Source organism: Sinocyclocheilus grahami, unplaced genomic scaffold (assembly GCF_001515645.1).
Source record: "Sinocyclocheilus grahami isolate Dianchi unplaced genomic scaffold, SAMN03320097.WGS_v1.1 scaffold134.1, whole genome shotgun sequence".
NCBI lineage: Eukaryota > Metazoa > Chordata > Actinopteri > Cypriniformes > Cyprinidae > Sinocyclocheilus > Sinocyclocheilus grahami.
Genome location: NW_015505313.1, coordinates 3,041,626 through 3,055,875, shown reverse-complemented (window position 1 = coordinate 3,055,875; position 14,250 = coordinate 3,041,626). Strand labels below are relative to the sequence as shown.

Here is a 14,250-nt window from a genome sequence, read left to right as displayed (position 1 = left end):
AGCATAGAAATACTTCCAGTAATCAGATTTTTCTAAATGTTTTTATAATAATTTTCTTTTTTTTTTTATATAAAAAAAAAATAATTGTAATTTTATAAAATATATATTTTTTTCTAAATAATTTCACAAAAAGGGAATAAAAAACAAAATGTCTCAAGGTGCACAGTAACCAAAAAAGAAGAAGAAAAAGAAAAAAAATCTGGTGACTAGTAAACTAGTCAATCCCAGCATCCCTATCCCACACACCCCTCTTTTTCTCCTTATCTCCCTCTAAAGCATCTTTTAACTAGCATGTGGTCCCTCGCATCTGTTGTCCATTAGCCATTAGCTGATGTGTATTATTTCTTGGTTTCAGACTGCAGGCAGCTGGCAGTAATGTCCTCTTGCCCTGTTCGCGGCACTAAGCGTCCAGTGACCAGAGCAGAAACATGGGCATGAGCGGTGTGGCCACAGGAGGTTGTGATGACCATAAAAGCACGAAGGAGAGGCCACGAAATGAAATATCTGCTCACCACACACTGCTGCTGAATCAACAATGGCCAGAGCACTTCATCATAATCATCAAGACACATTATAGCCAGTGGGATTTCTGAAAAGAATATACTGTATATATCAGCAGATGATTGCAGCAGTTAGGAGCCCTGCTGTATTAAGAATAAATGCAGGTCTTCATACTCCTTACCTACACAGTTTCTTTTCAGTAACCTCAAATAAATGCACATATATGTATGCCAGATATACGTACATCATGTGTGTCTCATTGATTCGCCACTGACCTGTTTAGTGCTCAGGAGGAAGTGGAGTCTCTGAGCCTGGATGTTTTTCTCTTTTTCCTCTTTTTCCAGAGTGATCCGTTCTCTCTCTCTCCTCTGGAGCTCTGCAAATTCCTCCAGGTCTCTCCTGGGAAGCAGAGAACAGTACACATAAACCTACAGTTTTTTCAACTTACTCTTCTATAAACTCTTGTCTCAGTCCCAAGACATCAGACAATGTTCAATACTCTTGTCGGCTGTTCAAGAGAACAGCATGGCTGATATAATAATAGTACAACAATCTGAATTCTTGTGATTATTTCATTCTGATACATGACACACGTTGTTATTTAAATGATAATACATATAAACCTAATTGAACATCAATTAATATTTTCTACCACTACATTTATGCCTGTGCTCGAGTAAGCATAAAATAAAATAAAATAAAATAATGAACATAAAATGCACAAAATACTTTGTTACATAGTTATTTTGCTCTGTGCACTGACCTTTAAAAATCACCTCACTTTTCCTATGATGCATTTTTCTCTCTCCGTAAAAGTAAATCGCAAAATAAATCAAGTATGCATGGTAGTCTGGGCTGTGAGTGTGTTTTCTGTTGTGGTTTGAGGTTGCAATGTTTGCAATGCTGTCTGACCAGCCTCGGCTTCTTTCGTGTGGCATCACGCTGTCTGTGTGACCTTTGCTAACCTATATCTCCCGCTTATTATTAATTGCACTGTAGTGGACAGAAGCCAAATAGATTTGTAACCGTGGAAGGGGATCTCGATCTGTGTCTAAGAGAAGGCTGGGGTAACACATAAACCTCATTAGTGTTGATGGGCCAGTAGAGAGACATGGGAGCAGCTAACACAGATGACCTTTGTGTGTCCTTAAACAACACACAGCTATAAGCACCCTGCGCCCACTGAATTGCATCCACTTACTGTAGAATCCACCAGGTGCTAATCACCCTTACCTATCAATAGCTAGGCATGTGGTTTTCAGTCAAAAATACAAGTCGTTTACAGTAGACTTCAGTCTAGCTTGTTAGTTAGCTTTTTGCAACATGCCACATATTTATTAATAATAGTAATAATATGTAGAAAGATATTCATTATCAACAATACCTTAAATATGTATATACATATGACATCATTGTGTGTGTTCATATATATTATTTTTTAAATATTTTGTTTGATATATGAACAACACAGGATTATTATTAATTAAAACTAAAACCATAAAAAGCATTTTTGCTACTTGAAATAAAATAACTGTTAACTGAAATAAAGTTTTTTTTATACTCCCCTATTTAATTGCAGCTAGTTGCCAAGGCAATTTAGTTCAACTTGATTAACTAAAATAAGTAAAATAAAAATAAATACTATTATAAAAACTATAAAACATATTTAGAAATATTAGGAAAGAGATGCCAAAACTAATAAAAATGACAAAAACACACAACATAATTACAAAAAGTAAATATAAATAAATAAAATATTTCAGAAAAACTACTAATAGTACTAATAGTATCACAGTGAAATTAAAATAACACAAATAATGGCACACTGAAGGAAAATCAATAAATTAGGCAGTGTTGCATATGAAGAATAATTACCGGAGTGCTCTTTGACATTTGTCATAATGGAATTACAGTATTATCTATAAATTTCCAAATTGCTGTTTGCTGTAATTTAATTGAAAAAAATTGTAAAGACCAACAAAAGCTGTTTATAAGAGAAATTTTGAAATAAACAAAATATGATTCATTAGCAGAATTTAAATGCTTTAAAGGTGGTAAACATTAAGATCAATTTGCCCATAAAATGGGATTTAGTATACTTCTCTGTAATGAATGCAGTAATTTGTGTGATTAAGCATATGCATACCGCGGCCTGTGTATTTTGGAGTCTTGCTTTGATAAAAGACCTGCCCTAAATACTATGAAATGTTTATAAAGAAAAAAAAAATTAATAAGGCCTGCAGTTAAGGAGTGAGTTTCACAGATGTCCTTGAAAGGGACACGAGAGCAGAAAAAGTAGCCTGAGCAATGGGAGTCCATAAATTCCCTCTGTGCTTCCAAAGAGTTAAAGATTTGCCATGCTCAAACATTACAGAGAGAAATTTATCTGATTATGGCAGTAATAATTACCCAGCTGTTTATTACAGATAGAGAAATAATTCATGCAGGCAATAGGCCATGGTGGCAATGACACTCCACATTTAGTAAATATGCAAGCCGCTCAGTTCTAATTACTCAAGCCCAGAGGAAGCCCTTATTAAGTGCTGGAACTTTAAGTGTCCTCTTGACAAGTGATAAATTGTTACATTGCACAAACTCTTGCTGTGGAATTGCTGTGGTGAACCCGGGTCTTGACTTCATTAAGGTATGCAGAGAAGGACAACTGAATGAAGATGGACACTGGAACATAGCGGGCCTTGTCGTCAGGATAGAGCTAATGAAACGACACAGATCATTTTGAACAAGGAGGGGGGATCCTTCACTGCTGGCAGGGAGAGAGAATGAGAGAGGGGCCGCCCTGACACGGGTAGTCGCTGGCCTCCTATCATTGGCATGCCGGACTGGTCTGCTTGTGCTAAATGGGAACATTAGGAAAATTTTGAATAATTTATTCAGGCGCCGGAGCTGTACGGATTAAAATCCTGGCACCGAGACCTTTGAGGGGTGACTAATCAGTCAGTGGGTGATCCTGAGCCCAACGTGGAACAGATTGTCAGAATCAGCGCAGTGATCTTTCACTTCGCATCTTTGACTGATTCATCATGACCTCACAAGCGTTACATAAGCAACTAATTAATGCACTAGCAGACAGAGTGAGAAGGACAGGCGAACAAAACAATGGGACGTTGTTTGTAAAACACAGTTGGACAGATATCAAAAACTCACTGGGACAAGAGTTTCTATTCCCACAAATAACTGTTTAATACTAACCAGGCAGATTGATCAGACAATGACCAATTCTGAAATAATCAAATGTATAATTTAAATAATAATATAAATTTAAATTTTACTTACTTGCACCACGTCATGTTTTTAATATATATAAATCAGTGTTTCACAATATATAGATATTAGGGCTGTCAGTCAACAAAATAATCAAATTAATTACATTAAAGGCTGATGAATTGATTTAATCACACTTTTTTGCCATGATTTTAAGTTAAAAAATGTGAATTAAATTGACAATGCTAATAGATACAATTACAGCATTCTATTTTATGTGACCTCAGCATCTGTATGGCTTACTGAAAAATACGTTTACAACTATCGTGCGCAAAATTTTGGCATCTTCCAAAACAGGAAATAGAAAAGAGTAAAAAAGCTTACATTATACAGTATAAGACACAGTGCTGTACATGATGGCCCAATGTTTTTATAGAGAAATGCAATGTGTTAACATGATTCATAGGTGAGAAACCCCATTAAAAGAGAACATTCCCACTTAAAGAGAGGCTGGAGCAGGGAGATGGAGGGAGGGGGTGGGGTGTTGGGAGTCAGTGATCCAAGGAGCACTTAACAGATTTACATTTAATTTTAGCTAGACCCTTAAGATATTTTCCCACAAAATGTATTGGTCACATTAAAAAAAGTGACTTCATTTTTATCAAAAATAAAAGATGGCATCTTCCTTCAGCCCCTGAAGCAGGAACTTTTTTTTTTTTTAATAAATGTGGGGGCACACGCAAATCAGAGGCTAATTTTGAATTTCATAAAGATATTCATTTTCAAGTAACCAGAGGCAATTTATGCATGGCATGCTGCTAATGTATATGTCTCAAACATGCTGTTAAAGGCATGGCATTCCTTTGTCTTTGCAAGAATTTAATGGTCATCTGTGAACATTAGTCTAATGTAATATTATGTACAAATATTACTTTATTTGGAGCTGTATATGTATAAAAAAATGTTTTTTTTCACCTGATGTGTTCATTCTTCCTTGTCAGTCCCTCCAAATATCTCTTGCGTGCATAATAATTGTGTACATACTTCCTCACATAATAGCCCCGCCATCTCTGCTGTATCTGCAAAAGAAATGTCATTTTTGATTATGATTACATATACCTAATTATTATATACCTATTATTTCCTTTATTATTTCACTGTATGGCAGATAAAGAGTATGAAATTGAGTTATATTTGAGACTGTAAAAAGTAATTAAAAGTTAAATTCCTAAAAGACAAATCAAAGTCAGAGCAAATTAAAGAAGCCCCTGTCACTTTAGAGCTTGCAGTCATTGTCACTCCATGAAGAATGAGAGTGATAGTTAGTGCCACCATGACAGCACCACCGAGGACCCAAAACAAAAAGGACAGATGTCCTTCAGGCTAATTAGGTACTTAAAACAATAGCAGGTGAAAAAAAATAATAAGGCAAAAACTAAACAAAACAAGAATTGCCATTGATCAATAGTCAATAGATAATTTTAAATAAAGTAATTGCAGGCTTGGTTTCTGAGTTGTTTGTGACCTCTTAGACTAGTAAAATCAATGATGCATATTGCTCAATTAGATCTAATACAAATCGGGCCTCGCTTGTAAACACTGATTTCTATTAAAAGGCTAACACATTGGCTTTCGGTAAAGAGCATGATAAACACTTTATAGAATCGAGGAAATGGCTAAAAAGAAGCGCAATGCTAAAGCTTCAATGTCTGTTGTTTTCAGCTTTAATGGACAAAAGTGAGGAGGAGCAATGACCTTGTTTCGCAACTGATTAGATGCAAACTACAGACTTTTTTGATTAAGGGCAATCAATTCAATACAACATCTCTATCCATCCATCCAATCTGCGATACGTGGTCATTTTTACATTTACATTTATTCATTTAGCAGACGCTTTTATCCAAAGCGGCTTACAAATGAGGACAATAAAAACAGTCAAAACTAACAAAAGAGCAACAATATATAGTACAATGACAAGTCTCGGTTAGCCTAACGCAGTACACATAGTAAGCACACAAAGAAAAACAAGCAGATAGAATAGAAAAAATAGAAAGCTATTTTGTTTTGTGAGTTGAGTTGGGCAGGTCATTCCACCAGGAGGGAACAGTTAATGAAAAAGTCAGTGAAAGTAATTTTGTGCCCCTTTGAGATGCCACAAAAATGTTTAGAATTTTGTTAATTTTTAACAAAATAAGCGGGAGATCATAATTGCAAATTCTGCTAGGTGTATGTAAACATAAGGCCACAGTTGTATAAATTGGCATTCATTAGCAAACCTCATACATACTTTCCCATGAAGCTTTCCAAACTCAAAAAGAACAATTGACAGTCCATTCTTCCCATCCAACACACCCAGTCTGTGCTTGAAACAGATCCTTCAGTGACTGTTTTCACAGTCGCCCTTTCTTTTTTTCCTTCAGCAGATTTTTACATTACCGGTGCTTCCCGGACATAGCACTCTATCTTTTACAAGGGCTATAAAAGCTGTCTGTCCTGTTGAACAGCTTCTGTTTGTGTCTAAGTGGTGACAGGACCTTTAGTCTTATATTCTCTGACCCCTGAGAAGAGGTCAAGCTTCATGTTTCAAATTAGACTCACATAACAGAAGTGGGAGCAAAGAATACAGGGTGGGCCCTAGATTTACCACAAAAGATTTGCGTATAAATCACTCCCTCAGTTCACATTTCTTGTGATTTCCAATGATCACACTAGAAATATGCAATCCTCCATAGAAATGCAACATTCTTCAATAAGCTATGAAATTTTGTAAGACTTATAAAATTCTTTAAAAGTTTCACCTCAGGGAAAAACAATTGTAAAGCTAAAGTTTCTATGCATACCAATAGCTCTATAAAAGTGCCAATATATCACTCAAATATAAACTTGTTGGATTTATAGGCTGTGAAATAGAGCATGCTGAATTGATGTAGCTACCTTTTTACAACTAGGCCTTATAACAGATGAGAAAATATGATAGCAAATTCATTCATATTTGTATTTGACTTCTGTTAATATGTCAGTATGTTTAAGGAAAATATTTTGTTTTTTTAAGAAGTCTTATGCTCACCAATTCTACAATTATTTGATCAAAAATTCAGTAAAAACAATAATATTGTGAAATAAATAATTTAAAATAAATTTAAAAGAACTGTTTTGTATTTAATATATTTTTAAATGCAATACATTTTTGTGATGGCAGCCATTTTCAGCATCATTACGCCAGTCTTCAGTGTCACATGCTCCTTCAGAAATCACTCTAATATGCTGATTTGATGTGCAAGAAACATCTCTAACACCATCGAAAACAGTTGAGCTGCTTTGTGTGTGTGTGTGTGTGTGTGTGTGAGAGAGTGTTTTCAATTTCAATGTCAAAATAACAGCATTGATTGTTATAGAAAACAATGTAAAGTTCTTCAATGTCACTTTTTAATAATTTTAATGCAAATTCAATGCAAGTACATATCTTTATATATCACATTTATATATTTTATATATTTATAATAGCTATGAAAACATAAAAAAAAAGTATTTAAAAAGTATTTTTTTATGTTATGCCCCACTTAACATTTCAATGCAGTTATTACAAACCAGTAAAATTTGTTTACAGATTTCATCCAAATCAAATGTGTGACCCACTGACTTTTCACTCACTAAACAGCAAGAGAAATATTTACCTTGACAGCCATCTTATTGTAGAAATTCATCTTCATGATAAAATATGCTGTCTGTGAAGAGAGGGAGATAGCATTACATTGTGACTGGGCCCTCTGATGTTTTCCCAACATGCGAGGAATAAAATCCTCTTTATACATAATACATAAAAGTCATGGAGACGCAGCAGCAGATAAGAGGGTGGAGTGGCAAGTCATACTTTGTATCGAAGGGAAGTGCCTGTTCTTAATATATAATGCAGACATGGCTGGAAAATCTATGGAAGTCACACTGGTAACTAATGGAGATGTATGAAGGTAAAATGCTCTTCGCTGAGTTTGATAATCAATGGAATGCTGCTGAGCATTGACCGACTAAACACAGTCAGGAATATTCACAAGACACAAGGCACAAATGATTCACTCACTGCGGACACAAAAGATACTTGATATTGCTTCTCTACATGATAGTAGAGGAAAGATGTACATATTTTCAATTATAGGTGACAAGAAATCAAACAAAAGGACACCATGTACAGTTTCCTTGCCTTTTATATATAAGATTTCATGGTAGTCCATGATTTATTTTCTCTTAAAAAAAGTTACTTCTCAAATAATGCAGAATTTCCATATTATACTTACTGGATTTCCTGGATGTTAAAAAAAACTAAAACAATAACTGTAACTGAACATTTTAGAAAGACATAAAATAGGCAACAAACTGTAGGTCATAATTGAACAAAACAGAGACAACAACATTTTCCTGAACAAATTAAATCTAATATAAAATCTGTTCTCACAAAACCCTCAGGAATTATTTTAGAAAATGAAGAAATGAAGATGAATGAAGAAAAATGTGTACTAATTTGTCAATACTTTTAAAAACATGGAGGAGATATGAGGTATTTTTAAGCATTCCATTAAAAATCCATACGAATTGTCAAATTACAAACTTACGCCAGATGTATGTCAATCATGGCATGCCTGTTAACTGCTAAATGTTAATGAGGGTTATCATAATATAATCAATATTACGTGTCTCCACAACTTACCTTTACCCTTTGTCTGAAAAGTGCCCGTGCAGTGAATCCACGCCATATTTTTTGTATTAATGTTGCATTTTTATGCAGATGACTGAAAAATAAAACAACACTCAGAAAGCTGTAATTATCGTTCTGTAATTTTAAACAGATTAAATCTAAACCTTTTTCCTCAAAGTCCCCTTTTTTCACCTCTGCATGCCTGCGGTAGGTCTTTCTTGGACAACTGTCCATTTGCATTCATCATTAACCACCCTCTAAATGCATGTCTATGGCAACTCTGAACTCAACATGGCCATCAATTTTCAAAAGGCCATTTATAACTCCAAAAAATCAATGCGTATAGGGACGGTGGCAACCCTGGAGCTGCACTCAAGAAACCTAGATTGTGCTTAATTAGCCACTTAACACATTGATCAATTAACTAAAGTAATCTAAATTAACCTACTGTCTGGGAGTTTGTCTGCTCACTGCACAGAAATATGTTGAGGTTACACACTGTAGCACCCTGTGCACTGGCTAATTCTTGCATTTATAGACCAAATGCATTAGATTTAGGCTTCAGCAGCCACTTACAGCTATATGCTGAGAATATAGAATTATACGCCTGTCCTCATTAACACATCTGCCTACCCTATGCAATATGGACAAATGTCACACCTATAGAGTGCAACAGCGCCCACCCACTTTTTCAGTGGCAGGAAGTGTTTGTATAATTCATTTTTCCCATAGGTATTTTAAAAGAGTTTTGTTAAAGAGTTAAAAGTCATGAATCAAACCAACCGGTTACAAGGTGAATCACAACATTACAAACTTTGATTTTATGCAAAAAAAAAGTGATATATTTTTGTATTAATGTTGCATTTTTATGCAGATGACTGATAAAAAACAGCAAGCTGTAAGTATAGTTCTGTACTTTATATATGAATCATATACTGTACACACACACACACACATAAATACAGTATAACTGTATATATACAAGTTGTTTGCAGAATCATGGGTAATGTAGTTTTTAACCAAGAATTCCGCTCTTAAACATGATTATTTAAATGGCTGATAGCTTCAACAACAGCATATCAATTAACAACATTGTAGTTGTTGTTAAAAATCTCTATAGAGAAAATGAATGGGATTTTTACTTCCAGACTCGATTATTGCACTCTCTTGCAACCTGCAATTAGATTTTAAAGCATTTATTTAAATTGCTTTAAAAATAAATAAATACAAATTAAATTACCTGATTACTATAGGTAAAACGTGTCTAAAACACTGCAGAAAACTATTATTTATTTATTTATGTCTTATGTAGCATAGGGAATGAACTGAAACAGGACTACCACTTACGTTCCCTCTAAATAAGCGCATAAACAAACAAATAAATAAGTACATACATTAACTTAAAGAGTTCATTTTCTGTACATATTAAAGCTTGACAAATCGATCATATTGATAGATGAAAATGAGATCTTACCTGAGGAATGCTCTCACCTGGCAGCCCCTGAACCAGCTCTGAATTCTGACCGCAGCCTCGTTCTCTTTCTGTCTGTTTTCCTCCGCGATCCTGTAACATGCGATGTTATAGCTTAGGCTGATAATGTCATTATAAAGCATATAGGCCTTATTTATTCTTTTCTAAAAACTGCTTTTTAAGTTTTTAACGTTTTGATATAACAAAACAATACACCACTGTTTTCAAATGTAACGAACCGAATAATTTGCGTTTTTCATTACCTGTTGCGGATAAAATATTGCTCTTTTATGTTATCAACCTGCTTGTAAAGTTTCTCAAGTCTCGCCATGTTTCCGGAAGTTTGTTGGTGTCCATGACAACGGAAGAGTCCGTGCGCGCGCGGGGTGGAGAGAGTGCTTGTCAGGCACGCGCGGGGAAGGAAGTGTCACGCGTTGACAGCTCTTTTTAAAGTTTGCTGGTAAGCAAAATTCTTGTCAACAGTTAAGTTTAATTTATAAGTTATAACGTTATAAGTCGTTACAAGTATGACAAACAATTGTTCAATATCATGAATTGTTTGGGTTTGCATGTATTTACTTATTTGTGTTTTTATGATATTTCCTGTTAGACAGCCCGTTGCAAACAGTTAATTTATGCAAACCGTATTCAAATTTATTAGACTGTATGTATTTAATGTGTATACAAGGAATGACATTACAGTAGGTAATGATGTGGTTGTTATTAATATTATTATTATAACGAAGCCCCTTATTGTTGTTTTTACTAGGATTTTACTTTTGTATGTTTTTACATATTGTACTGTATATTAATGTTTACTTCTTTAATTTCTGTTGTGTAATGTTTTATGCTAGTACACTTTTTCTTTACAAATCAAAGTAAGGCCATATATATTTGATTATTTAAATCCTTGGTTCATGTAGTAAATGTACGCACTTCATAACATCCTGCAAGAGAAAAACAACACAGAAACATGATTTCAAACAGATCGTTTGAGAATTTCATCCATTTACTTCTCTCTGTTTTCAGATATTCTGTTTGAATCTGATGAAGGCAAGATACAAGACGTCCTACGAGTTCCCGGCAATACAGATAACCACTGACAGACGCCAGCCAATTTGCTGTCCCGCCGCACCAGAGCAAAGCGCTAGAAATATGGGCAGAGGAGTGACCCTTTGGTTGTGTCGCCCATCCATCCGAACCCGGTGGTGGGCTAGCCACCGTGGTAATTGCCTGCGAAACAGTGTTTTGACAAGCCAGACGGGTGTAAGCCATCATTCTAGCAGCACGGTGATGAGGTGTCACCTGGAGAGAGCTGTTGAGAGCCCACATGTTTACATGCAGCCAGGTGACCCAATTTTGCCCTGCATCAGACCACCACTGCATTCTTCACATTGGTTTCACTTCTCTAGATCACACTTTGCTGATTATCACTTTGAATTGGTTGTCAGTGCCAATGGCATCAAGGTTCTGGGAGGTTTTAATAGTCTGTATTGAAGCTCTTCAAAATAGTGGAAAATATTTCTTTTTTTAGTGCGGGATTTTTCATATCTGTTGACTTATGAAAGATTCCACACTGGTACAAATAAATAACACTTGTAAAAAAAAAAGCTAATTATTATGATATGTTTGAAATGTAATGTTCCTATATAAAAGACAGAACAAAAAAATGCCAGTTTTGTAAAATAATGAAATACCGCATGCAAGTACTGTAGATTTGTTGAAAATTTCATTCTATACCGCCACATATTTTTCTTTTTCCTCGCAATGTTGCAACCATGTTATTGCAATGATGGCCGTTATTGCTTTCGGATGATATCACCTTCCCCCTCTCCCTTTGTTTCCCTTAAAGGATAAAGGTGTGACTGTTCCGGTGCAAGAGAAAATCATATTTTTATTAGCTGGCCTTTATCTGGGGAAAAGGTAATGAATTGAGTATTGTGTAAGATGGTTTAATCTGCAGGTGTTCTATCATTATTTGCAGTGTGGTTCCACTGAGACAGCAGTAATCCATTAAGAAGGGGGCTGATCCTGCGAGGGGTTTGATGAAGTTGAAGCTCCTCTGCCCCATGCAGAAGGGCGTTTAGTGCTGCCGGCCCCACTGCTAGTGTGCAGGGATATATCACCTGCGTACTCACTGTTTCATCATAGCTGTCCGTTTCTCTACTCTCCATACAGTCTTCGGTGCTGTAGACTGGGTGTCCATTGGAAAGGCAAACTCACCTTTTGTCCACTCAAAATATAAAAGAAAGGAATATTTTATATGTTTCAAAAAGCTTAACTGATTATATTTCTACCCGGGTTTCTGCTGTTCTTAAAAAGGTCTTAATTTGGCCTAAAAAGGACTTAAATTGGAGCAGAAAGTCTTAAAGTCATGGCATTAAATGTTGTATGCACTGCAAAAACGTCCTCTGTGGTTTTGTTTTGTTGTCCAATACAAATATCTAAAAATAAGATACATTTAGGCCTACTTGAGATGCAAAATTAACATATGAAATTTTGTTTTCTGAGAAACTGAACAAAATTGAGTATATGCTTATAAGAAGACCAAACATCTGGCATTGGGAATGAGGCCCATTTTCTGAGCCCATTGGCAGATATTTGTTCTTGTTTTAATCATGAACTACCTTCATTTTGATAATTTTTTCATAAAACAAGACTTCTTATATTATATCATTTTGCCTCTGAAGTAAATACAGTGCCTTGCGAAAGTATTCATACCCCTTCATTTTTTCCACATTTTGTTATGTTGCTGCCTTATTTTAAACTGTTTTAAATTACTTTTTAAATTATCAATCTACACACCATACACCATAATGCTAAAGCAAAAAGCAGGTTTTTAACATCTTTGCAATTTTTTTTAAATAAAAACCTAAAGGATTCCAATGCATAAGTATTCATACCTGGGTCATATCTGGGAGAGTTGAAATTTAGCTCATGGGCATTCATATCACTTGTAGATGTTACTACACTTCGAGTGAAGTTGACCTGTGGCAAATTCAATTGAATGGGTATGAGTTGGAAAGGCACACGTCTTAATAAAAGGTCTAACAGCTGATGATGCGGTGAACGAAAAACAGGTTTTAATTTGGAAACATGAAACACCGGATTAATTCTCCTGTATACCGGAGGAAGTTTGAGACGAACTGCCACTGGACTAAGGATCTTAGTGACAATGAATGGGCCAATAAATTTGGGAGCAAGCTTATTACAAACGGTGCGGAGGGGAATGTTCAGAGTAGAAAGCCACACCTTTTGACCAACGACGTATTCGGGAGGCTTAGACCGGTGGCGATCGGCTTGGGCCTTAGTGCGTGCCTGCACCCGGAGGAGAGCCGACCTGGCCCTTCTCCAGGTGAGGCGGCACCTCTGGACAAACGCGTGAGCGGAGGGGACCGCGACTTCGGCTTCCAGGTTCTGAAAAATAGGTGGCTGGTAACCTAGACTACCTTCAAATGGAGAGAGGCCCGTGGACGATACTGGTAACGAGTTATGCGCATACTCAACCCATGAGAGCTGCTGGCTCCAGGAGGACGGATTCTGAGACACTAAACATCGTAACACCCGTTCCAAATCTTGGTTGGCCCGCTCTGTCTGACCATTGCTTTGGGGATGGAATCCAGAAGAAAGACTCACACTCGCTCCTAGCAATCGACAAAACTCTTTCCAGAATTTGGAAACAAACTGGGGTCCTCTGTCAGAGACCACGTCCATCGGGAGGCCATGAATGCGAAAAACATGGTCAAAGACAGTGACCGCTGTCTCCCTGGCAGAAGGAATCTTAGGCAGGGGAATAAAATGGGCTGCCTTCGAGAACCGGTCCACCACAGTAAGAACCACCGTGTTGCCCTGGGAGGGTGGGAGGGTGGGAGGGCTGTAACAAAATCTAGCGCAATATGGGACCAGGGTCTCGAAGGGACAGACAGCGGCTGAAGGAAACCCGCCGGGGGCTGATTGGAAGTCTTACCAACAGCGCAAACTGAACAGGCCAAAACAAAACTACGGACGTCACGAGCCAAGGACTGCCACCAGAACAGTTGTTTAACCAGAAAAATAGTACGCTTCATTCCTGGATGACAAGCGATCTTAGAGGAGTGACCCCAGCGGATAATGTCGGACCGCAACCTCTCTGGCACGAATAAACAACTCGGTGGGCAACCGGACGGAGGTGTTACCCCTTGTAAGGCATTCCGAACCTTAGATTCGATCTCCCAAGTAACCGCAGAGATTACCAGTCTCTCCGGCACGATGGAACTGGGAGAAAATGGACATTCGGAACGATCAAAAATGCGAGACAAGGCATCGGGCTTGATGTTCTTGGAGCCCGGACGGTACGAAATAGAAAAATCAAACCGACCGAAAAAAA

General features: G+C 36.7%; 1 protein-coding gene across 1 annotated transcript in view; it reads right to left on the bottom strand.

The window, feature by feature from the left end:
• spata17 (spermatogenesis associated 17) overlaps positions 1-10,330 on the bottom strand; it is a 37,809-nt gene extending 27,479 nt beyond the window's left edge. The window contains exons 1-6 of the mRNA XM_016279883.1: positions 10,148-10,330; positions 9,888-9,977; positions 8,426-8,507; positions 7,398-7,448; positions 4,699-4,802; positions 777-900 (exon numbers count right to left, since the gene is read on the bottom strand). Coding sequence (XP_016135369.1) covers positions 777-900; positions 4,699-4,802; positions 7,398-7,448; positions 8,426-8,507; positions 9,888-9,977; positions 10,148-10,215 — 519 coding nt within the window. The 5' untranslated portion in view covers positions 10,216-10,330. The remainder of the gene's footprint in view (positions 1-776; positions 901-4,698; positions 4,803-7,397; positions 7,449-8,425; positions 8,508-9,887; positions 9,978-10,147) is intronic.
• Between the last annotated feature and the right edge of the window lie 3,920 nt (positions 10,331-14,250).